At 37.1% G+C, this 27,441-nt stretch overlaps 1 protein-coding gene across 22 annotated transcripts in view; it reads right to left on the reverse strand.

The window, feature by feature from the left end:
- Positions 1 to 27,441, reverse strand: part of TRPM3 (transient receptor potential cation channel subfamily M member 3) — a 903,328-nt gene that overhangs the window by 571,930 nt on the left and 303,957 nt on the right. For 9 of the 22 annotated variants that reach the window (XM_031014485.3, XM_031014484.3, XM_019033951.4 and 6 more), the window contains exon 1: positions 2,796 to 3,239. The exons of 7 other annotated variants lie outside the window; for them this stretch is intronic. In XM_031014485.3, coding sequence (XP_030870345.2) covers positions 2,796 to 2,972 — 177 coding nt within the window. In that variant the 5' untranslated portion in view covers positions 2,973 to 3,239. Of the gene's footprint in view, positions 1 to 2,795; positions 3,240 to 27,441 lie in introns of those variants that run through there. 6 more of the 22 variants (XM_019033948.4, XM_019033947.4, XM_019033946.4 and 3 more) reach the window with 3 other exon arrangements.

A 27,441-nucleotide genomic window follows, 5' to 3' on the forward strand; every position in this document is an offset into this window, starting at 1 on the left:
ATTGGCCTTCCCCTTCTAATTCTTTAGTATCCTGTTTCTATTAGGAAATGGAAAATAAGGAAATAGGATTATGAAGCCATTTCTAAATATTAACATGATACCAAAGGAAGTTAGCAAAGATACACACATTTTCAAGGAAAAGGATAGAAAGGGAAATTGGCTTGAGTCCAGTCTGTCAGAAATGGTGACTGATCAGAGTTTAGCTAAATCTAATCAAGCCATCAGGACCTACACTGCATTTACTGACAGGTAGGGGCACTGAGAGAGGGCAGGTCATATTAGAACAATGCTTGGAAGAGGAATAAGCACTACCTGTTGAATAGGAGAATTGGCTTTGTTACCTTAAGATTTCAATAATCTACTGGATTCCCAGAGAATCCATTCATCAAATTAACATAGTGGTGGTAGTTAGGAGGGAGGTGGAACAAGAGAGAGAAGGGGGAGGAAGGGAGGGAGGAGAAAGAAAGGAGAGGACATAAGAAATACTGTTATTAAGTATTTCATTTCTAGATTAAGCCAGGAAGAGCATTTACCAAAACATGCAATTTATTATTCATGAACTTACATTTTACTCAAAAGATAAAATGGCAAGAATACATAGGAACTAGCAAAGCAAACACAGGAATCCATAGGAGAAACACACAACAATCCATAGGAAAATACATAGCATTCACAGCCAGAGGGTGGACAATACAATCGCTCATATACCAAAGCAGCTTTTATTTCTTTCTAAGTATTGCTGAAAGAACTTGGTATGACTTTATTTTTTTAAGAGTTTGAAATGTGCTCAATATCTGAAGTCTCAGAGGATAGCTATGATCTTTCAAAAATACAGATGTCATTTGGGAAAAAAGTTCTCCAGTAAGGTTCCATCCTGTCTTTTAGATATTGAAAAAATGGGAAGGACACACAGTAATGCACTTTATTCAATAAATTATTATAAAGCATCACTTTAATAAAGGATGGTAAGATTGAGCTGTATGCCAATGAAAGTATGGCTGTAGCATTAACAATGTCTCCTGAAAGTATGGACAGTACTTTCAGTTAAAAAAGATGACAGAGCTCACTCTCCTAAAAAGACAGAGCTTCTTCTAAAAGAAGTACCTCAGGTAGGTTCTTCTCTGCTGGTTTTGTGACTAGTAAATGAATAACATTCTCCATTTTAAAAAACTAGCACATTAATTAATCATATATGGAGAGTGATAGTCACGTATCTGTCAAGAAGAGTTAAAAGGCATTATTTTGGGTTAAAGCTGATACATGACTTTAACTGAAAAAATGTTTCTCATTGCACTTCGAATTACTGGAGTTGAATTCTTTCAGGGAGACTTAGATATGCCCATTCTTTGCCCCTGACTCTTGATTCACTAGTGATTCTGGAGAAAATGTACACCAATTTGTTAATTCTCTGGCCTCATTCTTTTTCTTGCCCTATCACACATGTTGTCACAACACAGCAAAAACACACATATCCAAGGAAAAGTCTCTTCTACTGCCCATACCCAAACCTGCCTTTCCTCCTAAATAGTCCCTAGGGAAGCAAGCCATTGCCATGACAACCATATGATGGGAGTTTGAACAGCACTTGGGGCAGCCTTTGTTGAAAGTTAATACCAGTTGGTGTTTAACAAGAAAAGGAAAACTCAGGCAAGGGGTAATGCTCTGTTGTGAGGCACCACTTAGCTGTATGGAACTAACTGTCCCCATCAAATCTTACCTAACCAGAACACATCCTCAGAACAAAATTCTCCAAGTGTAACGTATTCAGGGCTAATTCATTAATTCTCCATTGTAGCCCACTGGACTCAATGCTCTGTGGTCACTAAATCAAAAGAGCATACATACTCAGGAAAAGAGAATTAAGAACTTTGCCTTTTTTAACTTCGAATGGATATAGAACATCAGAGATATTTATTTTTCCCTATTAAGTATTACCACCTTCTATTTGCTGGGCAAAAATGCTTGTTTCCTGCACCTTTAAATCTAATTTGTGTTTTCCCCCCTACAAGAAAGATCGTGAAGGTGGATTAGTACAGAGTTGTATGGACTTTTTCAGTATCTTTAATGCATTTGCTTCTGGAAAGAGAAGCGCTGCAGACACACGGTGGCAATTCCTGCTCAGGTGTAGTGCCATTCTTTTGTGTGACTCACAGCTAGAGAGAGAGCTGACATTCAATATATGTTTAACAATACTTTCCCACTACTGATTCCACTCAGGAGACTCACATTTTTATGCCTTTTCTAAAAACAAGGACACCAAAAAGTCACTGTCTGAGGAGGCTCATTCTTTGTTCATCTTCACCTGACTGGCCACCTAACTACACAAAGCTTTTAAACTAATGAGGAGAATCCTTTGTTCTCTCTGGTTCCATTTAAAGGGAAAGTGGGTCGAAGGGCTTCCCCAGGGAGAGAGAAAGAAAAGCCCAGGAGCCAAACACAAGGGAGTAAGAGATTTCACTCCCACTACTATTCCCACCCTCCCAAAGAAGTTAATTAATTCTGTTTTAGGAATGGTTAAAAGCGGTGGGGGAGCACCAGGTAGCCCATTCTCTGAGACCAAAATCTCCTTCTCGAGTGTGGTTCGCTAGCCTCTTGTCTCTGACACCACGGGGTGTGGGTGGGGGGCGTGGGGGGAGGGCAGGAGTACTGAGAACCTCTCTCCAGCCACGGACCACAGAGCCAGTACTGCATGCATTTAGGCTCCCCCAAAGGTGCGTCCCAGCCCAAGTCCCCAAGTTGGGTATTTAAATCTGAAAAGCACAATTAGCGCCATTCAAAGCTGCAAGTTACAGTACCTTCAGAAGTCTGACAGATGGAAGAAAGGCTGCGTGGCACAGCTTCCGGATGGTCCAGTTTAGGGGTCGAGGAGCATCAGCCTGATTCATGACCCCTTCCAAATTCCACCAGGAAAACAAGAAACTGAAAACCTGAGCAATGCCTAGAAAATAAACTGTCCCCCACGGCTCTGGCATCCCATGGTCATCTCCACACCTGCAAATTCCATTAGGGCAGAGGCTTCCTGGAACTTGGAAGACTAGTCAAGTAGCCTTGCCTGAGCCCCTGAACCTTCTTAAAAAAGCCACCTCCCCTCTCTCTGCAGCCGTGCTCATGCATACCAAATGTGGCTGAATGGAGGCACACTGCCTGCTGCTTCGGGGAGGGGATGCACGATTTTGAAGAAGAGGGACAGCCTGCACAAAACAGCCTGTGGTCGGAGTCAAAGCAGCCTGCTCCGGAATGCGCGCCCCCTCTCCCGCTCTCCTCCCAGTAAACGCAGGTCAGGCGTTGGGGGGGAACCGGGGCCATTGCTTTGCTAGCTTGGTTTGGAGGGGGGGAGCCAGGAGGATCGCAAAAGGGAACAAAAATGAAGCCAGAACGGGAAACTTGCACTTTCTTGCACAAAGCATCTTTGAGGGACTGAGAACTGGTACGGGGGGAGGGGCGAGGACACAGGGAGAGAAGGGGTGCCTCCGAATGATGAGATAAATGCTTCCCTTTTGATTTATGTGACATAATAAAGTGAGGCTATCATCAAATACATCTATAGTAAAAGAGATCTGTGTCGTGTTCTGAGGTTTTTATTAACCGTGATTGACAGTCTTCATCCTGATAATTGGTTGTATAGATGACAGACATTGAGACGGAAGCAAACTCAAACACACTGGGTTGTTCCTTTCATACAAAGCAGTTTAAACTCATGGGCATTTGGCTCACCTTTTAGAGATAGCAGTTTTTAAATGGGGGTTATCTCCTGGAAAGCCACTTGATACCCTTTCTCTGCAACACAAGTTTAACCCATAAAGTGCCACATGGGATGCTGTCTATAAAGAATGGACTTTCCTCAAGTGGGGTGTCCACCCCCATCATTTTGTAAGGAGGCTTTATGAAACAGTTGCTGAGTTGGAACGTATAGTCTTTAGGACTCCTGTGGTGAGAGAGAGAATTAAAGGACAGTTTTTCAATTTGAAGGTAGAAATTGGACAATTTCACATAGTAAGTTGGGACGGTGAGACGAGAAGGGAGTTCCTGACACAACCCCCCTTCGGCTCCCATGTGCCCCCCCCGGCATCGGACCTCAGTGGGAGCAGTTGACCTGACAACTCCTATGGGGAGAATCCCCACATCCTTGGAGCATCGCCATCTTATTTATTTTTTCCTCTGTGACTATGCTGATTTTCCATTTCTAATTAACTTGAAGAGATTGGTAAATCCCAGCTCCATGACTATTATGCAGTCAGAGCTGAACTGGGAGTGGTGCAAGCAGATGTGACACACTGCTGTAATTCAGAACCGGGACAACACAGGCCCACCCCAGCATGAAATCAATACCTGACACACTGCGCTACAACACCATTTCACTCACAATGGTCTTGTGTCAAAAATTTAAGAAAGATATTGCAGAAAACTAGTCCACCGCTGGAAGACAGACCATTGACCTACCTCGTATAGTAAAATTTATGTCTCTGATTATCTACCAAACAATATCACTTTAATAGATCTCATACACAGCTGATTCATTTTCTGTTACTATTCTATTTCCACAAAGGATTGAAGGCAGTATTAAAATAATAATGGCTCACATGTATCACCTAGCACAATGCATTGCATAGGTTTATGCCCATGTCAACCTTATGGAGTAGGTGTTATGGTCATATCCTTATCTCACAGATTAAGCAAGTGAGGTCCAGAGAAATTAGTAACAAGTCTAACCTACTAGTATAACTGGAGTCTGGATTGAAACCAGTCTACTAGGCTGTAAAGACAAGCTTTCTCTTGTCTCCTATTTCTTTCAAAAGAGACGTCAGGAATAAAACCACTGCCTCTGTTTTTTGGTAATTTAATCTTACATAACAGTTAAAGGCTTTAAAGAAGAAACGCTCAGCATTTCTTTCAGATTATTACTTTGGTCTGATGTTGATGTATTAGTTAACAGCATGAATTCTGGAATCAAGCTGCATGGTTCAAATTCCAACTTTGAAGCTAGTCTTGGGAGATTTACATACCTTCTTTGTGTCTTGGAGTCCTTATCCGTACAATGGAGATTAAAATAAACCCTTATGCCTACGGCTGTTGTGAGGACTAAATGAGCTAATATTGGCAAAGCACTTAGAACAGTGCCTGGCATATACTAAATACCTGTACCATGATCCATCTTCTGGGTAGCATGTGCTGATTCTGAGCTGGAAGCCCACTGACAATTTTCATTAAGCATGCATACATATGGTAGCAGGTAATGAAGTCAAGCAAGACAAATTAAAACTGAATGCTTCTTGTGAGTTACCATGAGTTTAATAAATGGGGTAAAGAGGAAGGTGGGAGACTGCAAGGGCAGCGTGGGTTTCCTCATGCAGTGTGGTATTCATCCGGTTGCGAGATGCTGCCTTTAGTGGGGAAGGCTTCAGCCTTTCTAAGCTTTTAAATGAATGCCCTTAAGTGGTTCTGTTGAGGTGGTGAGGTCTCTGCTTCATGAAAATGCTGAAAAACTGCAATTGCCTACCCCCTGCCCTGCACTATTTCAAAATGGTAAGGACCCCACAAAAATGACAGCATCATTCTGAAAACACGTGGCCTTTGATCCTATCCCCTTTAATTTTACTGAATAACTTTGGTCAAAGAGAACTGTTAGAAACTATGCAGAGTGAGGAAGTAGGAGGATTCACAGCCCTCTCTAATGGCAATTAGAGGAGAAAAGCACAAAACCTTCAGGGAATTGATTTGGAGATTACACTGCAAAAGAGATAAAAGATCAAAGAAGGATGACAGTGCATGAGAGGCAGTTTTTCGTCCATCACTGGGGACGCTTTGTGCCAGAATTGTTTGCTATCAAAACATCTAAAGAAGGGTTTTCAAGACCCTTCTCTCTACTTTCAAGAAATTATATTTTCACATAGAAGATGCCTTCCCCAGTTTTAGAGAGAAGTCTAATGAGAAAAAAAAAGCAGAGAGGAGCAAGCCCAGCCCCAGATATTAGCATCTCACAAATTCAAAGTGCTTACTTATAAATCTTATGAATGTAGATGTCTACATATCTGCAGAACAAATTCTAGCAGGCTTAAAACTCTGAAATAATCATACTAGCTTTCAGTATCCTAAAAAATAGCAAGCAGGGCATATCAGATTTCTGTATTCCAAAGCCTGCCTTTGAGCCAACTCTAATTCTCTCCCATGCTACAGAAAAGCCCACTTTCCACTGATTATCTTCCCTTTTTATTTTCTGTGTAAATGATACTAAACCAAAGAATCATGATGAAATTTGAGCTCATTCTCAATACTGACAAGGCGGCCATTGTATAGACCTTCTGAATTCTTTCTTTTGAAGACCACGTTCCTTCTCTTCAAAAAAGTCATAGCACCCTCAATATAGTATTGTACCACTTTGCACCCTGTCTTCTTTATATCTTTTGGATGTAAAAGGAGCTGACCCATGAAAACCTAAGAAAACAAAAAGGAAATGACACAGTGACCAGGTAGTACAGAGAACTCAAAAGCCTCCCTCTGAAATGTGTTTTCTGCAAACAACACTAAAATAACAGTGCTGCAATGTAATTTTTCAGAGTTTATTATTACAACATTAAAATTCATAGGTATCTGGACATCAATTGTACATATATTTTCAGGCTCTAATATATGGATGAAGTGCACCTAGTGCAGAAGGATGATATTTAAGCATCCAGGGGAAAAACCAGGAACAAGCCCAGTGGTGAGCCTTTGTAGACACTTTCATTTGCTTCAGTGTTTTGTAGTCTTAATATTAACGTCTTGCTTGCTTAATGATTGGCCTGTTTTATTAATTTTGTTGTGCTTTGAATTTTCTTTTTTAAATCTTCTATTTTACTTTAAGTTCCAGTATACACGTGCAGGATGTGCAGGTTTGTTACACAGGTAAATGTGTGCCATGGTGGTTTTATGCACTGTCAGCCCATCACCTAGGTATTAAGCCCCACATGCATTAGCTATTTATCCTAATGCTCTCCTCCTGCAACAGGCCCCTGTATGTGTTGTTACCCTCCCTGTGTCCATGTGTTCTCATTGTTTAGCTCCCACTTATAAATGAGAACATAACGGTGTTTGGTTCTCTGTTCCTGTGTCAGTTCGCTGAGGATAATGGTTTCCAGCTCCATCCATGTCACTGTGAAGGACATGATCTCGTTCTTTTTATGGCTGCATAGTATTCCATGGTGTATACGTAGCACACTTTCTTTATCTAGTCCATCACTGATGTGCATTTGGGTTGATTCCATGTCTTTGCTATTGTGAGGAGTGCTGCAATGAACATATGTGTACATTATCTTTAAAATAGAATAATTTATATTTTGGGGGATATATACCACTAATGGGATTGTGGTAGATTAAATACTTAAATGTAAAACCCAAAACTATAAAAAACCTAGAAGATAATCTAGACAATACCATTTAGGACATAGGGACAGGCTAAGATTTCATGACGAACATGTCAAAAGCAATTGCAACAAAAGCAAAAATTGACAAACGGGATCTAATTAAACTAAAGAGCTTTTGCACAGCAAAAGAAACTATCATCAGAGTGAACAGACAACCTACAGAATGGGAGAAGATTTTTGCAATCTATCCATCTGACAGAGGTCTAATATCCAGAATCTACAAGGAACTTAAGCAAATGTATAAGAAAAAAACAAACAACCCCGTTAGAAAGGGGGCAAAGGACATGAACGGACACTTCTCAAAGGAAGACATTTATGCAGCCAACAAACATATGGAAAAAAGCTCAATATCACTGAATAGTGATAAATAGAAAAATGCAAATCGAAACCACAACGAGATACCATTTCACAACAGTCAGAATGACAATCATCAAAAAGTCAAGAAACAACAGATGCTGGCGAGGCTGTGGAGAAACAGGAATGCTTTTACACTGTTGGTGGGAATGTAAATTAGTTCAATCATTGTGGAAGACAATGTGGTGCTTCCTCAAAGACCGAGAACCACTATTTTTTTCAAAAAATCATTTGTCTCATGAACTTTATGGCAATTTATCATTTTTGTCAAAAAACATACTTTCCTGTTTCTTCCTTTTAACTTCAAATAGAGCTATAACATTTTTAGGCATTTTTTGATGCTTCTACAGTATTTTCCAAAATATTAGATCTCTTTATAGATTCCATTTACCTACAGGACAATCCTTAATGTATTTCCAAATATATGTTTTCAAACAGATTAACTTTTTTCCTTTCTTAAGGTATATTTCCCCTTTTGCCATCTTTTGTAGATAATAGATTCTAAAATACACTAAAATTTATTAAAATACATGGCTCACTTTGTTAAGTAGGTTAAGCAGCATTTATTCCATGTAAAATAAAAACATCTCACAACTACAATTGTTATCTATTCATTTTCCCTCCATTATTGGGACAGCATCTCTGACTGCTGTCCACCCTCTGCACAAATGCCTGTGGTGACACAGAGTGGGTGAGTTTTTGAGACAGCCCATTCCATGATTGTACAGTTCTGGTTGACAGAAAATTCTACCTAAGACTGAGGTGAAATGTCCTTCCCTCTAACTTCCAAGTCAAGTTTTTCTCCCAGAGCATAGTTTTCCAAATGTATAAGGATACTTAACAAGCTCCACTCACACTTCCTCTTCTTTACACTGGGGATCTTGGGCCATTAATCATTCTTCACGTGACGGCATAGAGTTTTTTAGGGAAAAAAAAAAAAAAACAAAAACTCTCTTCAGGATTATATTAAATATTATGTTATAGGGGTACTTTAAATATAGTAGTCTCTTAATCCTCTGGAATCTCTTGAATTACTTCTCATAAAGGTCCTTTAGGAAGCTTTGAGGGGAAACTCACTAATAATTTAGCTTCTTTTTAAACATTGTTTCCTAAATTAATTAGAATACTCACCATAGATTTTAAGTAATAGCTGACCAAAACACACACACACACACACACACACACACACACACCCCTGAACTGATGTGAGTAATTTATTCTTTTTGACCCTGACTTGTAACAGAGGTGGTGGCGGGTAGTGACGGGCTAATGGAAAGCTCATGCTTGTTTCAAGAAATGAGGAGGGACTGGACTGTCTGTGTTTCATCCTCCCTATCTTTATCTGTAACTTTGGAAGTCAGACAGACTCTATCCAAACCTAAGTGCCTCCTCTTACCCACTACGTGGCCTGGGGGCAGTTACACAACTTCTCAGAGGCTTAGTTTCCACATTGTAAGAATGGGGTCTACAACAGTTTCCACCTCCAGGTTTTTGTGAAGGTTAAAGCAATTAGCACAGTGCTAACATAGAGAAAAACACATTTAAATTCAATTACTTTTGTTGTTGTTAGTAATAGTATTGTTATCTTGTTCATGGATACCACTGGCAGTGTATGTAGCATAGTCCATAAGCGCACAGGCCATAGACCGAATGGCCTGAAGGTAAACCCAAGCTTTACCATTTACATGTCACTTTGGGGAAGTTATTTAATCTCATCATGCTTCAGTGCCTTCATCTGCAAACTGGGGATAATAATATTACCTTTGTCAAAGGGATAATGTGAAATTAATAAGCCAATATGGGCAGAAACCTTAGAAGAAGTTCCCACACATGAAAGAGCTAGAAAAATATTAGCAACTTATTATTACCAATATTGGAGTCATATGTGCCACCCTTCCCACAGCTAGTGATCTAGGAAAAGCAAAGCAAAACAAAACACCTTCATCTCCTCCTTTGTTTCTTCCAGTAAGAGAAGAAGCTACAGAGAACACATGAGAAGAGACCCACCTCTGACTCTCCTTACTGCTTTCCTCTGCAGTCCCATGAGTCCTTACTTTTAAAATAGATAGTGGTTATGAGAGGATGTATATATATACATTGGAATATAATGGAATTATTATATTCCAATAATGGGGTGTAAAACTTTAATATATAAAATGTCTCACTTTGGAAAAGACAAAGGCATATAAGCAGCTTCCACCTTACCAAAAATAGAAATCCTACATATACACCTACCAAAAAATGTATAACAGATATTCAAAGGCCTAGAGCTAAAATACAACTTTATTCAACCTTGAAACCCTAAAATTTCCATTCACAAAAGGGATGGAGTTTTAGTATAATTCAAAAATTCTAATGAGTTCCCGGAGGCTTGTTAAAAATATAAGAATTTGAGATGTGCATTTCTGATCACTTAATATTCACTCTTCTAATATTTGCAATGCTATTCATTATTGTAAATGTTCTCTTTCTAAACTAAGTTTAAATATCTGCAACACATACACACATGTAAGCACAAATACACACCCACACACAGAATGTAGGTATTTTAGATACATTTTCATTATGAAAGCCATAAATTTGACCAACTTGATAAATAACTTACGAATTAATATCTTTTAGGAGGAGACATTTAAGCAGTGAATCTCCAATTACTGCTTGAATAACTTGCATGAACTGGAGGGAAGCTCAGCATTCACTATTAACAGTGCAGCTGAAGTCAGATTTCTTGGTCAATGGATACCCAAATCAAACACAAGTTCAAGCTCAAACCTCACATATACCTTCTCAAGCACCTTCTGACTCACACCAATGAAAGCTGAGGGCCTGCTCCAGCCACACACCCTGACTTGTGCATCTGGGCTTCTCGCACTAGTGGCCAGCCCTGGGTTGGACCATAAGGTCCGCTCACCTGGGAAACAGAGACATACTGTGATCTGGAAGATCCTCAAAGCAGTAACTCTGCTTGGTAGAGAATTTTAATAAAGAAAGCTAATGAAAACCGTACTTGCTATCTATTTTTGACAGCCTTCCAAAAAATGCAACATTGTTGATATTTATTCTGGTATCATATTTTTGACAACCAGGAGCCTTTCATTTTATTTTTATTAGCATTAATAGTAATGGGAGGGATTAAGTGATTTTACTTTATGAGAGACAACGGTCCAGTTTTTGTTTTGTTTTTCTCCTGATGAGGCATAAAATAGATGCAAACTACATGGATTTCGAAATCAGGGAGAAACAGATTTGAATCCACATTAAGTCACCGGGCAATTCATTTAACTTTTATGAGTCCTTATTTTTAAAATAGATAGTGGCTATGTGATAATATTAAAATGATGATTAATAACTTTTTTCAAGCACTTACTATGTGCTAAACAGTGTTAAGCATGTAGCTCATTTAGTTATCATAACAAACCTGTAAAGTCTACAGTATTGTTATCCCAGTATTACAGATGAGGAAATGGCCTCAGAGAGGTTAAGAAACCTGCAGAAGGTCACGTGGCTGGTAAATGGACTTGAATTCAGGTCTATCGTATTCTATAACCCATGCTTTTACCCATTACAATATGCTGCTGCCAATTAAATAAAAATATTTATATAGGGTTCTTGCAGCTTCACAAAAAGAAGCTGGTATTTGCTCTGACAAATCTGAAAAAAGGAAAAACAACCCAATGACCCTAACTTATCTAACTTAACACCAGAATCTTGCAAAGCACAGAAGAAGCAGTGGTTCTTCCAGAAGCTCTGGGTTTCTTTTATTTGCACGGCTGACTTCCATATCCCTTTCCCTACCTTCTAGTTACATCTGGCTGGCCTCTCTGTTGAGATAAGGATTGTCTGTACTCATTTGGTATGCTCAATATATAACACAATGCCTGAAACACAGTATTTATTAAATGGAAAAAGGGATGTTTCTAAATAACTTATATGATTTTTTGCAAATACGAGGTAAGTTTTTAAACATATACAAATTCATGTAATTATCAGTATTATCCAACTTTGATTCCTACCTGCATTTTCTAGTTGAGGAAACTAAAGCACAGAAAGATTAAATACTCACCCAAGTTTACACTGTAAGTTTCAGAGCTATGTTTTGAATTCAAAGATAAACTCTTGATATATTATATAAGGTTCAAAAACGTATACATAAAAAGTAAAATGTGTTTTTAAGGTAACTGATTTAGTTTCAGATACTCAAGTTTGGTATCTCAAAAAAAATACCATGATCTATCATTATTCATGAGTGAAAGATAATATTCTAGAAACTTATGACAAGATGTTTGTTTCAATGACACAAAAGATGCATGTGGCCAGAAACTTTATGCCTGTTATAGTAAGTACAGACCAAAGGTATCTCTGTAACCATATAAGTAAAATTATATGGTTACAGGGATTATTCACATTTACTTGGACTTCATATAAAATGTTCAGAGTATTTAGGGAGAAAATAAAACAATATTATCAAGACTCTACTACTAACTTGAAGCTATTAAGTTAGAAAATGAAGGTACCAAAGATGAATTTGATTTATAGCAGCTTCTAAATTGGTTAATAAATCAGATTCTGACTGCTTTTATTCAGCATCCAGCCAAGGCCATCCGCAGGCGCCTAAATGGTACATGCGTTTGCACAGGGTACCTGGTTGACTGCATGGGACACCCAGCTCTCTCTGGGAAGGCTTCCTCAATAAGGAAGGAGAGAGATGATAACAGAGAAAGAATTATAATGTTCTGTAGTACCTGATACTATCCCAAGGAAAAACTCATAATTATTGTTTTAGTAAAGAATAGGTAGATATAGCTTTAATGCGTATGTTTTTCTTTGTACTTTAATTAAATTCTTTGCAAGTAAACCTGCTGGCTACAGATCAGATGAGAGCATGATGTATTTACTTTTATGAAGACACCACAATTAAAATAGATCAAGCCACTCCTATGAGTAAAATCATCTAGTTCTCTCCATGGAGTTAAGAAAAACTCTGAACTCCTCGTTTTTGATAATGTGACAAATTTGATCCTGCCTCTCTCTCCAACCTCAACTCTTGACATTTCCAATTCATCATGCCTAACCACTTTTATTTCTTCTAGTTTTGTTTCCTGTCACAGGACATTTACATATGCTGTTCCCTCTTCTAAAGCTTTCTCCTCCAGCTCTTCATGAGATTAGCTCCTTCTCATGCTGGGAAACTCAGATTATATGTGATCTCCCTAGACAGTCCTTCCTTGATCTCTTGAGCCCTCCTTCAACATTTATTGCAGCTCTTTGTTTGAATTCTTCCTGTACTTTTCAGAATTGGTAACTATTTAATTGATTGGTTTATGTACTTTTGGCCTTAATCTACGAATGGAATGTAATTTCTATAGGGCAATTGTCGACTGTATCCCAGATCCTTGCAGACTGTCTGGAACATAATGGAAACTCAATCAAAATTTTTTGACTATAGAATGAACAAATGAAGAATGAGTGAACTAGCCATGTTTGTTATAATCATTTCTTGCAAGTCATTTAGCGTTCCTTATGATGACTACTGCTTGTCTATAAACTGATTTGAACACATACTGACTCTACAGTGCCCTTTTGCTTCCCCAAATCTCAACTCCAAAGCCTTAAAAAGTCTAAGAATTGTTTATTCAACTCTCAAAAAATTAATAAAAGGAAAAGTTCTCAGACTCTAAACTGCAAGTAGAGACCAACATCTAAATACAGAGGAACTGGTTTTGGAAAAGAAAAGCAAAAGAGGAAAAGGAGTAAGTACAGGTATCAAAAATTCAATCTGAAAATAACTCAAGCTAGAGAATTAAATTGCCACTCATTAAAAATCTGGACAATTCATAAACATTTCCCATGATGGCAATTCATCAAAGGCTTAACTTGATGTCATAATATACCTTTATGAAGGCAACTCTCTATTTTATGTAAAGGCATATCTCATTTTGAAGGAGACAGGAACACTGAATTACATATCAGCCATTTTAATCAGGTTCACAATAATAATAAAAATAGAAACCGATGTTGATGTCTCACAAAGTGGTTCAACAAACATATTCTGATCCATTACCCATAATGATGCTGAGATAAGGGTAAGAAAGATATTATCATCCTAATTTTACATCTGAGCAAACTGAGAATCCGAGAATATAGGTGACTTCCCCAAGATCTGAGTCTCGATCTCTTGTTCTTTGCCTTATGCTCCATGGTCTCTTCCCTCTACAGTTAATTCTTGGAGGGAACCACACACTCAGCATTATTTCAAAATATATATTTTTAGAAGAAAATATTGACACAGTAATGTGAATGAATCTCAAAATTATGTATGAAATTTTAGAAAAGACAAAAGTGACAGAAAGCAGAGCAATGGTTGCCAGGGATCATTCGGGAGATGAAATCAACTACAAAGGGACATAAGGAACATTTTCAGGGTGATAAAAATGCTCTATGTCTTGAATAAAGTGGCAGTTACACAACTGTATAGAATTGCTGGAATTCACCAAACTATAAACTCAAAATTCATGATTGTTTTGTACATTAGGAAAATGTATTTATTGTCTTCCTTGACAATAAAAGAAGAATTATGTCAAAAAATTTAAAATTCATAAAAATATAAAGAATTAAAATGTATCTATTCTTTGATTATCCATCAATAACTGTTGATGTAATTTTTAGAAATATTACCAAGTATTTTAAAAATCATACTTCATATACAGTTTAATACACTTATTTTACATGAATTGATGTCCATATTATCAAATATTCTTAGAAAATACAATACTTAATGGTTTTATAGGATTTTATTATGTTAGTCAATGGAAGATAATCAGCTCACTTGCAATTTTAATGTTATAAATAATGCTATTATGGATATATAGTACAGTACTCAATCATATGTTTTTGTGCACATCTCTGATTATTTCCTTAAGATGCAATTTAGGATGAAGGATGATTAGTTCATAAATCATGAATATATTTTCAGGCTCTTGATAGTTATTTCCAAATTGCTATCCAGCAGTGTTGAACCATTTTACATGCCCCTCAGCAAAGTATAAGAACGTCCTTATTAGTGAATCATTGACAAAACTGGGCATATCATTAATTTAAATTAATTTTTGGCCAAGATGATCACAGAAAAAGAAATGTGTTATACATTTATCTGGTAACTTATAAAGCTTCATTTTTCCTGTGGCCATTTGTAATTCTTCTAGCAAATTGCTGTTTTTTTTTTTTTTTTTTTTTTTGAGACAGAGTTTTGCTCTTGTTGCCCAGGCTGGAGTGCAGTGGCACCATCTCGGCTCACCGCAACCTCCGCCTCCCAGGTTCAATCAATTCTCCCACCTCAGCCTCCCCTCCTGAGTAGCTGGAATTACAGGCATGTGCCACCACACCCAGCTAATTTTGTATTTTTAGTAGAGATGGCGTTTCTCCATGTTGGTCAGGCTGGTCTAGAACTCCCAACCTCAGGTGATCCGCCTGCCTCGGCCTCCCAAAGTGCTGGGTTTACAGGTGTGAGCCACTGCACCTGGCTGCTTCTTCTTTTATTAGAGTTTTATTTTTCTTATTAACTCATAAGAGTTCTTTTTATATTAAGGACATTAATCCATTGTCATGTGAATTGCTAGTATTTTTGTAGTTTTCCACATAGCTTTTAATTTTGATGATGTTGTTATTTACAAGAAATTTTTAGCATTTATACATTCACTCTAGCAGCCATTTTCTTTATAGCACACACAGCAGATGTTATGCTGAAGAAAGGTCATTTCCAATCTAAGCACAGACAAACACTTACATACTCTTATAAGTGTTCTATGGTTAGTAAGCTGCTTTGAAAACCACCTCTGCTGCATTCTTCTTCCTTACTGGTCTCATTATTTTGCCTACTATCTAAACTCTGTGTGTGTTTGTGGGTGTGTGTGTGTGTGCGCGTGTGTGTTTGCATCTCAATCTCTCTCTCATTACATTTTAAAGACTGAATAAAATTTCCTTGCTGATATTTGACCAAACCACAACCCTTTATTATTCTTTTTTATTATAGGCCCATCCAAATGGTGTGATAACATTTCTTAAGTAGCAATTGTGAATACAGGGATCTTCGGTTCCATAATATAATCCACGATTTGTTCTAAATGAGGCCTGTGGCTTCATATTTCCAAATATTCTTAAAAGATTTTTCAGCCAGGCACAGTGGCTCACGCCTGTAATCCCAGCACTTTGGGAGGCCAAGGGGGGAGGATCATGAAGTCAAGAGATAGAGACCATCCTGGCCAACACGGTGAAACCCCATCTCTACTAAAAATACAAAAATTAGCTGGGTGTGATGGTGTGAACCTGTAGTCCCAGCTACTTGGGAGGCTGAGGCAGGAGAATGGCTTGAACCCAGGAGGCAGAGGTTGCAGTGAGCCAAGATCGCGACAGTGCACTATAGCCTGGTGACAGAGCAATACTCCATCTCAAAAAAAAAAAAAAAAAAGAAAGAAAGAAAAAAAAATTTCTTTCTCACAAACATTATCTCCATAAATTAAAGAAACCAAATGCCTTCAAATCCCTGTCATCTTAGTCTTACAAATTCAATCCTGCATAATTCAATGTGGCAGTGATCTCTGCCACAAAGTTGACTGGCAAAAGCAATGAGTGAATTGAATGCTATCTTATTGGTCTGTTACTGAATAAATGTAATATAGATTTCTTAGTTTTCTAGAATCTAAGCCACTAGAGACTTTGAAGCTCAGAGGCAATACCTTGAATTAAGCTCTGTGGACTTCCAGCCAGAAAATAGGCAACATCTCTTTCTAGAGCTGTCCACCTGGTACTAAACCAGTTGGGGAAAAATTCAGTGTGAAAACTCACTAACCCCTTGAAATAGAAAAGATTGGGCAAGAGGTAAACAAAGAGAAAGTCAATGACAGGAACTCTTACTGTAAACACAGCCTCATAGGAACATACCTACCTAAATCCCAAATCACCAAAATACTCCTTATGACAATTTTCAGCATGCTGAAATTATGTTAGTGACTCCTCAAGCATTCACCTAGAGCCAAAACTTATTTGGGTCTTAGGCAGGAATGCTCATAATGTCATCTTCCATTGGTATCTTACCCATATACTGGACTGCAAATTCTCAGTCACTCTTCAGCTCCCTATTCCTCTTTATTTAGCTTTCTCTTTATACAAATCCTTCCATCTGTCACTTCCAGTTCTGTTGGGGGGACAGAGAGAAGAGTGAGAAGCAGAAGCCATGGAGATTCAATTACATATAACAGAACGGGAATAGTATGCAAGTCAAGGCAACTCTATTATTTTCCAGGCTGTACCCAAAAGTAGCAATGTGAACTCTGTCAGAGCACCTTGCTAGTTTGGGTCTCAGAATAATGTATATAGTAAGAATGATGTTGATTCTCTGTTGAGTTCTTCCCAGGGCTGTTTAGATTTTAAGAATAGTTCCATTGAGTCTCAGATTCTTTCCATCAATCTCCAGTAATCCACAAAATAAGGCATTTTCAGCACTATTTTGAATAGAAAGTAAATATTACTTAATACTACAGAGCTCATGCAACAAGAAAACCTAGGAGGCTAAGCTTACCTAGAACATTGTGGAATTATGGATATAAGCAGAGAGTTTTGCATGCTACTCAAGTTTATGCTGTGGAACATCTGGCTCAGATATATTTGAGCATATGCTTATCTTCAGGCAAAACAAAAAAAACCAGCAAATTACAGATCTGCTTCATTTTCTCAGTAGAATGAAACAGAGTCATACTTCTAGTGTTACTAATACAAAATACAAACATTATTTATTGTTTGCTGAGAAGTTATGTATATTTCTCTGGGTATAGGATTTGATGCCACACTTGCAGCATAACCATGAATTTAAGAGTTTAGTAAATGTATAAAGACACCATTTAAGTGTGATTTAATTAACATCAATTAGCTGGATGAATTTAATTCATTCAATTCCTCTACACGTCTGCTGTGTGTGTAGCACTACGCCAGGTACTGAGGATACAAAGAGATTAATACATCGTCCACATAAGGATTTAACACACAGACAAACTACTATAGAAGACAGGAAGTTCACATAGCATGTTAAGTGCTAAACTAAAGGTAAGATCCAACTGGGTATTCAACCTCTTAGATAAGCTGAAAACATCAATTATGTAGCTAGTGGCTCAAGAAGGTTTAATCCTTTAAAGTTGACTTTGGAGGAAGGACTGAATGACACATGGGAAATGATGGAAGATTGCTAGGCTCAGCCTGTTCTCTGTAGCTTCAAGTTATTCAGCTCTGACATCAAACATGGACACTCCATCTAGTGAAGCCAAAGGTTGACATGTACCCAGGCTCATCCACCTGAGAAGGCAGTCCAGGGATAGGACCATATTGTGACTGGAACCTACTTCTTAGGGATTTTCACTTATCAATCTTACTTCTTCGCAATCATACATAACACATTTAATATCCTCCTCCTGAACACATTTCCAGTGGTATTTTGGTGTGTCTAAGGAAATTCATATGCTTACTACAGAACAGGGACCAGGGAGCTGCTCCCAGGTGTGTTTCTTACTCCTGGTACAGACAGAGAGATGCAAAGAATGCGAAGAGGGCACAGGAACAGTAGCCTCAGGGAGACGTGAGATTTCTGAGCTCCTTCTGGAAGCACAAACATTTAGCAAGTTCAGCCACAGAAGTAAGAGAAAGTCACTTTAGACAGTGAGAACAGCCCCGGAAAAGGCAAGGAAGGAAGAAGGCCCATGGTGCACTTTGAAGACAGGAAGTAGTTTTGTACAGCAAAAGAAGCTGGTGTGGATGACGACAGTTGCTAAGATGTTTAAACTGTATCATTAAAGCGGATGGAGTGAGGGTGGGGGAGTCATTGAGGTTTTTGAGTCTGCAGTAAATGTAATCGGAATTGCATTTTAAAATGACTCTAGCATCTGTGTAGAAAATGGACTGAACCAAGACTAGTACAAGGAAAGCAAACCTGTCAATATTTATGTTTCATTTTTTAGTTGTTGAAACTAAGTTTTTCCTCAACCTCTAGACACTCCAAGGGTGTGCTTAATAATGCAAAAGTTAGTTTTTATTTTGTGGTTTTCCTTTAAAACTAATAAAAAGGTATTAAAATTCACATAAAACCAACAAAGAAAAAGGTACTTCTTCAAAAAAATAAAGATTAAGTACCATCATTTTCATGACCTCAACCTAAGGCAAAAATGCATTATTTTTTTTGTATATCGCTTCTCCCTTTGTAGAAAGAACATCAAATACAAATCTAATAGCTTAATAAGTATCAAGTAAACAAATTAACTTAAGTATGTAAGTCAATACATAAGACCAGCTCATCTAAGCATAACACAGTAACATGAAAAAATGAGTTCTGCAAACAGAGTTTTGAAGATCCATTAGTGGGGTTATAGATCATCTATTTGGTAATTGTGTCAACATAAACTGTGGTTAGTTGGCTGAGCAATTCTAATTATCTTAATCTTTTTCCTGGAAAAATATGGCTCTTCTTTTATTTCTCTTTAATTTTCTAAATGGAAAAGCACATGACTCTGAACTTTAACCCTCATCAGTTTCTTATTTCGATATGTCACCAAAGGAGTAACATGCAAGAGAGTTCTGTAAAATGTCCAGAAGGAAGCTTCAGGCTTGGAGGATACATTTTAAGTAATTTAGAAAGTGACATTTTTACATTATTTTAACAGTTGAAAATATATGTTAAGGTAAGTTTTGCAATTAAAAATAGGTTGGGCGAGGTGGCTCACACCTATAATCCCAGCACTTTTGGAGGCCGAGGTGGGCAGACTGCCTGAGGTCAGGAGTTCAAGATCATCCTGGCCAACATGGTGAAATCCTGTCTCTAAAAATGCAAAAATTAGCCAGGTGTGGTGGCGGGCGCCTGTAATCCCAGCTACTCAGGAGGCTGAGGCAGGAGAATCACTTGAACTTGTGAGCTAGAGGTTGCAGTGAGCCGAGATCTTGCCACTGCACTCCAGCCTGGGCAACAGAGCAAGACTCTGTCTCAAAAAAAAAAAAAAAAAAAAGACGATGATGCCTTGGTGGAGAGGAAGTATTAGAAATCAAGAAAACATGGAAATGAAACATAACAATAATACTTGCTTTCTCAAACTCACACACTGGGGTCCATATCAAAGGTCTCTATGGCATCTTTCTGCACTCAACTTTCCCTCTAGGCCTCTGTCTATGCCTGAAATGCTCCCATGCATTTCAGGAGAAACGATGGAGCTTTTCCATCCCCAGGTAGAGATGATCCCGTGCATACGCTATGGGTGCCTGAACTCAGGACACAGAGAAAAATGCAGTAAATAAAATTACTTTTAATTTGCTTTTGGGTTTTAAATGAAAAATTTGTCCTCCAGGAGATTTTTCAGTATTTATGTGAGTTTCTAATAGGAAATCAATCTTTTGTAAGCATTCTCTCCTTTTTCTTTTTTTTCAGTTTGGTTTGCTTAAAAATAATAGGTCCAATTGTTGAACTGTACTCTTTAAATGGGTGAACTTTATGGCATGTAAATTATATTTCAATATGGTTGTTTTAAAAAATAGAAAAGATTATAACATCATTCAATAATATGTCTGGATTACAATCCCATTTTTTCCCAATAGTCAACTATTTATTAAACAGAAATCATGTCAGGCTTCCTTGGGGAGAACTTTTTCTCTAACTGGCTCTTTGATCCCCTCGGTGTACTTACAACTTACATTTCACATAGTTATATATACGTCTCCTTTCTTCAATATATAAATTGATTTTTCTAAGGTGACTATTTTTCCACTTACAAACGTGAACACTACTGCTCAGGGCCACTGACTTTGCAAATTCTAACATATAGCTTGTATAAAGAATGCCTCATGATTAGTATATTTAAAGGGGTCTCTTAATTTGGTAGCATAACTTACTTGTCTGTAGATTTTATTACCTTCATCCTTCTCTCCTCTAGAGGTTACTTTTCATTTTGTTAATTTTGTTTACCTCTTTGGTATTCTTACTAGAATCACTAAATACATGGTATTTTATCTTTCCAAATTGCTGTCCTCGCTCACCACAATTCATGTTGTAACTGAAATAAGCAGTGTTCTCAAAGATTAAATTGATGGGAACAGCATATTAGATACGTTTTCCCACTAGCTAAAGAGTACATATAGAAATGGCCGTGCGGCAAGGTACTATCTCAAGAGGTTTTCTGCTATGAACATTTTATCAGTTGTGAAGCTATGAGGTAAAATTCAATCTTAATTCCTGGAGATGTGTTCAAAATAATTAAAACAAAAATTTCCACTCATCTTAATTGGTATTTCAGAAAAACCACTGTTTACATTTCAGACTTAAAAATAGGAACAAATTACTTCTCATGTTTGGTAATTTTCACAAAAACAGAGTCGGGGTTGGATAAGAAAAGGATGGGGTGGAGATAATACTAAAAGGGTAATAAAACTAATGTCTGAGCTCATAAATAATTTATTTTAAAAATTTTGTTGGTAGGAACTAGCCGATTTTGCCATAGAAACTTTAACTTACATTAGAATTATTTTGTTCACTGCAGTACAGAATGGTTAATAATAAAAGTAGTAATACCTAATGAATACTTACCCTGTAGCCAGCCACAGTGCTAAGAAATAATAATAATCCTTATTCCAACAGGGACACGTACTCTTAGTTGGCTACCTAACTGACATTCTCAACCTCTTTCTTACTTGTGCTTCTGCTAGAGAAGCTAAAAAGTAAGATGCCTGTTTCCAAGTATCCTTTATATACAGTCTGGTCAATCAGGGAAATAAATGACATGGAGATTCGGGAAAAGAGCTTCCCCTCCTGAAAAATGAAAAAAGCATCCAAGCTCTCTTGCAGCCCTTGCTATGCTACTTACTGTCACTCTACTCGTTCCCTAACTCTGGAATGCTGTTATTTGAGGAGGTGATACCTAGAGCTATAGCAATCATCTTGAAACCGTGAGGGAGAGGCCAAGATAAAGACAGACAGCAGTCTGGCATCCTGAAATGTTGCACTAACCTAGAATCAACAGCCTCAGACTTCTATTAATAATTATGCAAGATAATCAAATGCCTTTATTATTTGAGAAACTAATATGTTTTCTGTTACTTGCAGCTGAATGCTTCAATTTAAGCAGATATAGGAAGCAAATTCTGAAAGAAGAGACTGAAAGACAAAAAAAGTTCACCTCCTCAAAGTCACAAACCTAGGAAGTGGCAGAGACGTGATCAGCCCAGTCACCATATGTCCAGTGTTTTAAATTTCTACTCAACATTGTCTTTCATTTCCAAAAGACATAGTGTGGGGTTTGAAAGTACAGCTATTTCCCTTCCTTTGCTCATTCTCTGAATCTGTTCCAATTTTACCTCTTCTTCTCTCCTCCCCATCTTCAATATGACATCCTGACACCTCCCCAAGTTTGGTCATTTATCCCATCCTAGAATAATGTTTGAAAATATTTTTATGTTACAGTATCTTTAAAGCAAATAGGCACATAACTTTCCTCAACGAATGCCCTAAATCAACATGTTTCTTCATTCATTCATTCATGCATTCAAACATTTATTGAGCTTTTGCTATATGTCAGGTACTGAGATAAGTAGCAAGGGTAAAGATAAACAAGGGTAATACTTCACTGTTAAGTCATACATGTACTTATTCAGGCAAATACCATATAGTAATATACTTTATAAATGCATTATAGTAAAAAGCACAATAATATAAACGTAAGCAAGGTACGATGTTAGCAGAGAGGAATAAGGAAACTGGCTCTGCCAGGGGAGACCCGGAGGTTTTAAAGGAGCATTCCTGAGCCGGACTCTATTATATTCAAATGTAATTAGTTTCTATTTTCAAAAGTAGTCAGATAAGACACTTGATGTTCAGCTTGTTATGTGTTCATTCATGTTGAACTATAAAAAAGATTATGCATATCACATTTTTATATTTTTATGCTTACAAGAATTCAAATCAAGAACATTAAACAGGATGTATCTTTGACATGTAAAATAAAAATTTCCACAAAGAAATAAGAAAGCTTGACTCTTCACATGTTTTAAAGTTTTTGATTCTTATTCAGATAATTTAATTAGTTGTACTAAGAGTGTGTAACTTAATTTGAACAATAATCAATGTACTCAGCTTCAGAGATCTTTATTAATATCTCTAGCTGGATGTGGTGCTAATATTCCTACATGATTTACACACATTTTGAGCTTTTCAGAAAAATACAAAAAACAATGAAATTCACATGTAAGCTGGATTTTAGTGTTTAAAAACCACCCCTACAGTTCAAAATGATTGTAACAAGCCATGGATGTAACTCGCCCTATAATCTATTAGCTTTGATTTCATTCTTTTACCGATTATTTCAAAGTAATATAGACTTTTCTTAGCTACATCTTTTAGCTCCAAAATATTCTTTTGTCTATGTATTATTTATTAAGTTAAAGGGGCTTTTCAAACACACACCTGAAATATTTTGAGCTAATGTGATTATCTGTACAACGTCAGGTTGTCAGAATCTGCAACAAGACATGTCAGTGTTTGAAGCAGATCTCTGAGGCTTGAATGATGGGATTAATATTATCACTACCACTTAAATTTTTATTACATTTTATAAGTTGACTATATTTTTTCTCATACCACTTTCACTCATGTCTGTCGTTCTGCTGGTTGTTGTCTTGCAAAATCTCAATTACTTTGGCATGACCTTTTGATTTCCTATGAAATGGAATTTCTTCTTCCACAAGAGCATCTTTAATACTTTTGTTGCTGTACTTGTTTTGATTGCTTCTGAAATTCCATTCACTGGGGCCATAATATATCCAAGTTTCTTCTCTACAGTGGACATTGTCCAAAACACCAGTATATAATGCCCGAATGTTTCCATAAGTAAGTAGAGTTTTGTCAAAACTGCAGTGTTTCTATCTTAATCTTTGCCTTTGTTGTATAAAAACTTTGAAATGTTGAATAGGGTCAAGAATAACAAATCCATAGTCAAGAGGGTAGAATTTATCTCATCCCTTGTTTGTAACACTAGACTAAACTTCAAACTATCAAGATCTCTGGTTTCCTATTTCTCAAGAGAGTGGCTTGAGCTGGTCAGTCTCTTGGCAGAGCATCTCCAAAACCGTTTTGCATGTGGTGGCCACTCTCTTTGCAATGGTTTCCACTTGTCTTAGGTTGAGTTACCTTCAAAACAAACCCTAAAGCAAGAGTTTGAGTGCAAATAGCTCATTTAGTAGTTATCTCAGAAAACACAGAAGGAAAGTAGGGAATTGAGACTGGAAAGGAGAAACAGACAATAGAGAGGTTTTGACTTTTTAATAAGAGCCATTATTTTTTACATTTATATATATACGCACACGTATATACACACATACATATATACACTTATACACACATACACACACACATATATACTTTTTCATTTTAAAGTGAGATCAAATCTAATGTTTAAATTTTAATATTGAAACCAGGTTATTAAAAGAACCATGCTAATTTGAACACATTAACTTCAACAAAGGTGACATCCTCAGATTTACTTTATACTGACAATTTATATTTAAAAAATTTGCACGACAAATTATATTGAAGTTGTCTTTTCTGCTTATGTGCAGATGTATTTTCATTCACTATCAGATTCTGTTACTGTACTGTAAATAGTACACAGTATTCAAAGCAGTTTTGGTCAGGCATGGTGGCTCATGTCTGTAATCCCAGCATACTGGGAGGCCAAGGCAGCGAGGCAGGAGAATCACTTGAGCCCAGGAGTTTGAGACCATCCTGGGAACCATAGGGAAATAAAAAATAATGGAAAATATAAAATTATTAAAAAGAAAATGTTAAAAAAAAAAAAAGAAAGAGAAAAACAGGCCTGGTGGCACATGCCTGTAGTTCCAGCTACTTGGGAGGCTGAGGCGGGAGGATCACTTGGGCCATGATCACATCACTGCACTCTAGCATGGAGGACAGAATGAGACCCTATCCCAAAAAAAAGAAAAAAAAAAAGAAGTTTTTTGTTTCCATTGGTAGAACTTTGTCCCATTGACTATTTTTTCTTTTAACTTTTCAGTTCAAGAGTACAAGTTTGTTACATAGGTAAACTTGTGTCATGGGGGTTTATTGTACAGATTATTTCATAATGCAGGTATTAAACCTAGTACCCATTCATTATTTTTCCTGATCCTCTCCCTCCTCCCACCCCCCACTCTCTGAAAGGCCCCAGTGGGTGTTGTTCCTCTCTACGTGTCCATGTGTTTTCATCATTTAGCTCCCACTTGCAAGTGGGAATATGTGGTATTTGGTTTTCTGTTCTTGTGTTAGTTTACTAAAGATAATGGCCTCTAGCTCTATTCATGTCCCTGCAAGGGACATGAACTCATTCTTTTTTATGGCTGCATAGGATTCCATGGGGTATATGTGCCACATTTTCTTTATCCAGTCTATCATTGACAGGCATTTGGGTTGATTCTATGTGTTTGCTATTGTGAATAGTGCTGCAATGAACATACACATACATGTGTCTTTATAATAGAATGATTTATGTCCCTTTGGGTATATACCCAGTAATGGGATTGCTGGGTCAAATGGTATTTCTGTCTTTAGGTCTTTGAGGAATTGCCACACTGTCTTCCACAATGGCTGAACTAATTTACACTCTCACCAACAGTGTATAAGCATTCTTTTTTCTCCACAACCTCACCAGCATCTGTTATTTTTTGACTTTTTAATAAGAGCCATTCTGACTGGTATCTCTGATGGTATCTCATTGTGCTTTTGATTTGCAGTTCTCTAATGATCAGTGATGTTGAGCTTTCCATATGATTGTTGGCCACATATATGTCTTCCCATTCACTATAAATTTAGTTAATGGAGCTGCCTTTTAAAAAGATATATTCCAAGCAACATCATTTCTTTTTGTATTGGTTAGTTCTCAAATCTAGTTTTTCTCTATGTCTTAACACAATGACTTCCTTATACCATAATATTCCTTACATTGTGGCCAAAACTATGGATAAGAAAAAATAAATGAGAGCTCCAAATTTCATAAGGTACATGATTTTGAAACTTATTACTCTGGTTTGACCTTGTGCCCCTAGAAGTAGTATGCTCTATCCAAGCAAGTTACTTTTAAAGGGCCCATCTGATCACTGTAATTTACCCAATATTGGCATACTCAAAAAACCTTTCCAAGCCTTTTTATCCTACTTTTTGCTCATGGACAACCTGATCTATCTCTGGTTCCACCACTCATCCCTTTCATTCTTTTCTCTTTCCTTCTTAAATATCAGTCAAGTCTTTCTTTGCTTCTAGACTGTTCTTAAGAATTGTTATTGTACCCTTAAGATAAGAATATCGTGAGATTTGGGACTTTGCTTAGGGGAAGCTAAGGTTTTATTTTTTCCCTCATATGGGTCAATTACATGAGTTCCCTGGTAGGTTGGTCTAATTCATTATAATGAACATTACTCTGAGTTATATATAATCCTTACTTGACATATCAGCAGGAGAAAGGAAGACTTGCTAAAGTCAAGCCAGATTGCTGATCAGTCATTTTGACAGGCAGTTTAAACTGTGCCCTTTGGCAATAAAATGTCATTAAGAGAAAATATTAACAAGAAAGAAATTAAGCAGCAATATGCTTAATATAATAACCTTAATGGAAAAAAATGAACAGCATTGGTGTTTTTATTAAACTCTATTATATCCTAAAAATAAATAGTAAGCTTTGTAACAATTTGATAAAATAAGCCTCGGCATGCATGTATCCATGACAACCCAGATTTATATTTTTGAGTTCCAAATAACCGTGTCACCAGAAGTATGCAAATTATCTTAAAAGTTATAATGAGATAACACTATTTGTTTCCATAAATATCTGTTGACTAATAGTCCAACAAAACCTTGACAGTAAATAACAAATTATGAAATGTTTTGAATATTATTCTTAGAGAAACTAGAACAGCTGTTTATCATCATAATTATAATGAAGAGCAAAGAGTCAACAGTCACATGCCCTTTAGTCTATTGTGAAGTCAAAAAGGATATGAAAAAAATATACATGCTACCTTAAATACCAGATGGAACTCCATTTGGAAGTCTAATAGGGTAACTTCCCTGGAGCTAATACACACCAGAGGTTAAGTAACAACAGAAGAGAGTGAATGTGGGCATTCAGCCAAGGGCTTCTGCTGCCCTTTCCTTTTCCGGTACCAAATGTATGTTCTTTTAGATAAAAGACTTTGCGAATGGATTCTGAAAAACTCTGAGAGAATGCAGAAAATATCACACCATTGGACTGCATTTACTCAAGAGTGCTCTGAAAGTCCTATTAAGCTGTTACAAAACCTGGAGTTGTCCTGCAGACATAGATTGAATTTCTAGGAAAAGGAAATGCAGATAATATGAGGAATGGACAAAACAGGCATTTCCGTTTTCTATTTTCTCATGTAAAATCCATTTTTCTTCTGTGCAATAAAAAAGGAAAGTATACTACTTACTGTTAGTATACTATTCTAATTATGAGTAATGATTGAGAAAAAAAAATTGAAGGAAACATGTCTGAAAACATGGGAGTAAATTCCAGACTAAAGTTTTCCAAGTGTAACTAAAATTGTCTTTTAACAAAGGAAACTCTTATAAACTAATTAGAATAAAAGATTAAAATCAAGAAGG

Source organism: Gorilla gorilla, chromosome 13, assembly GCF_029281585.2.
Source record: "Gorilla gorilla gorilla isolate KB3781 chromosome 13, NHGRI_mGorGor1-v2.1_pri, whole genome shotgun sequence".
Lineage (NCBI taxonomy): Eukaryota > Metazoa > Chordata > Mammalia > Primates > Hominidae > Gorilla > Gorilla gorilla.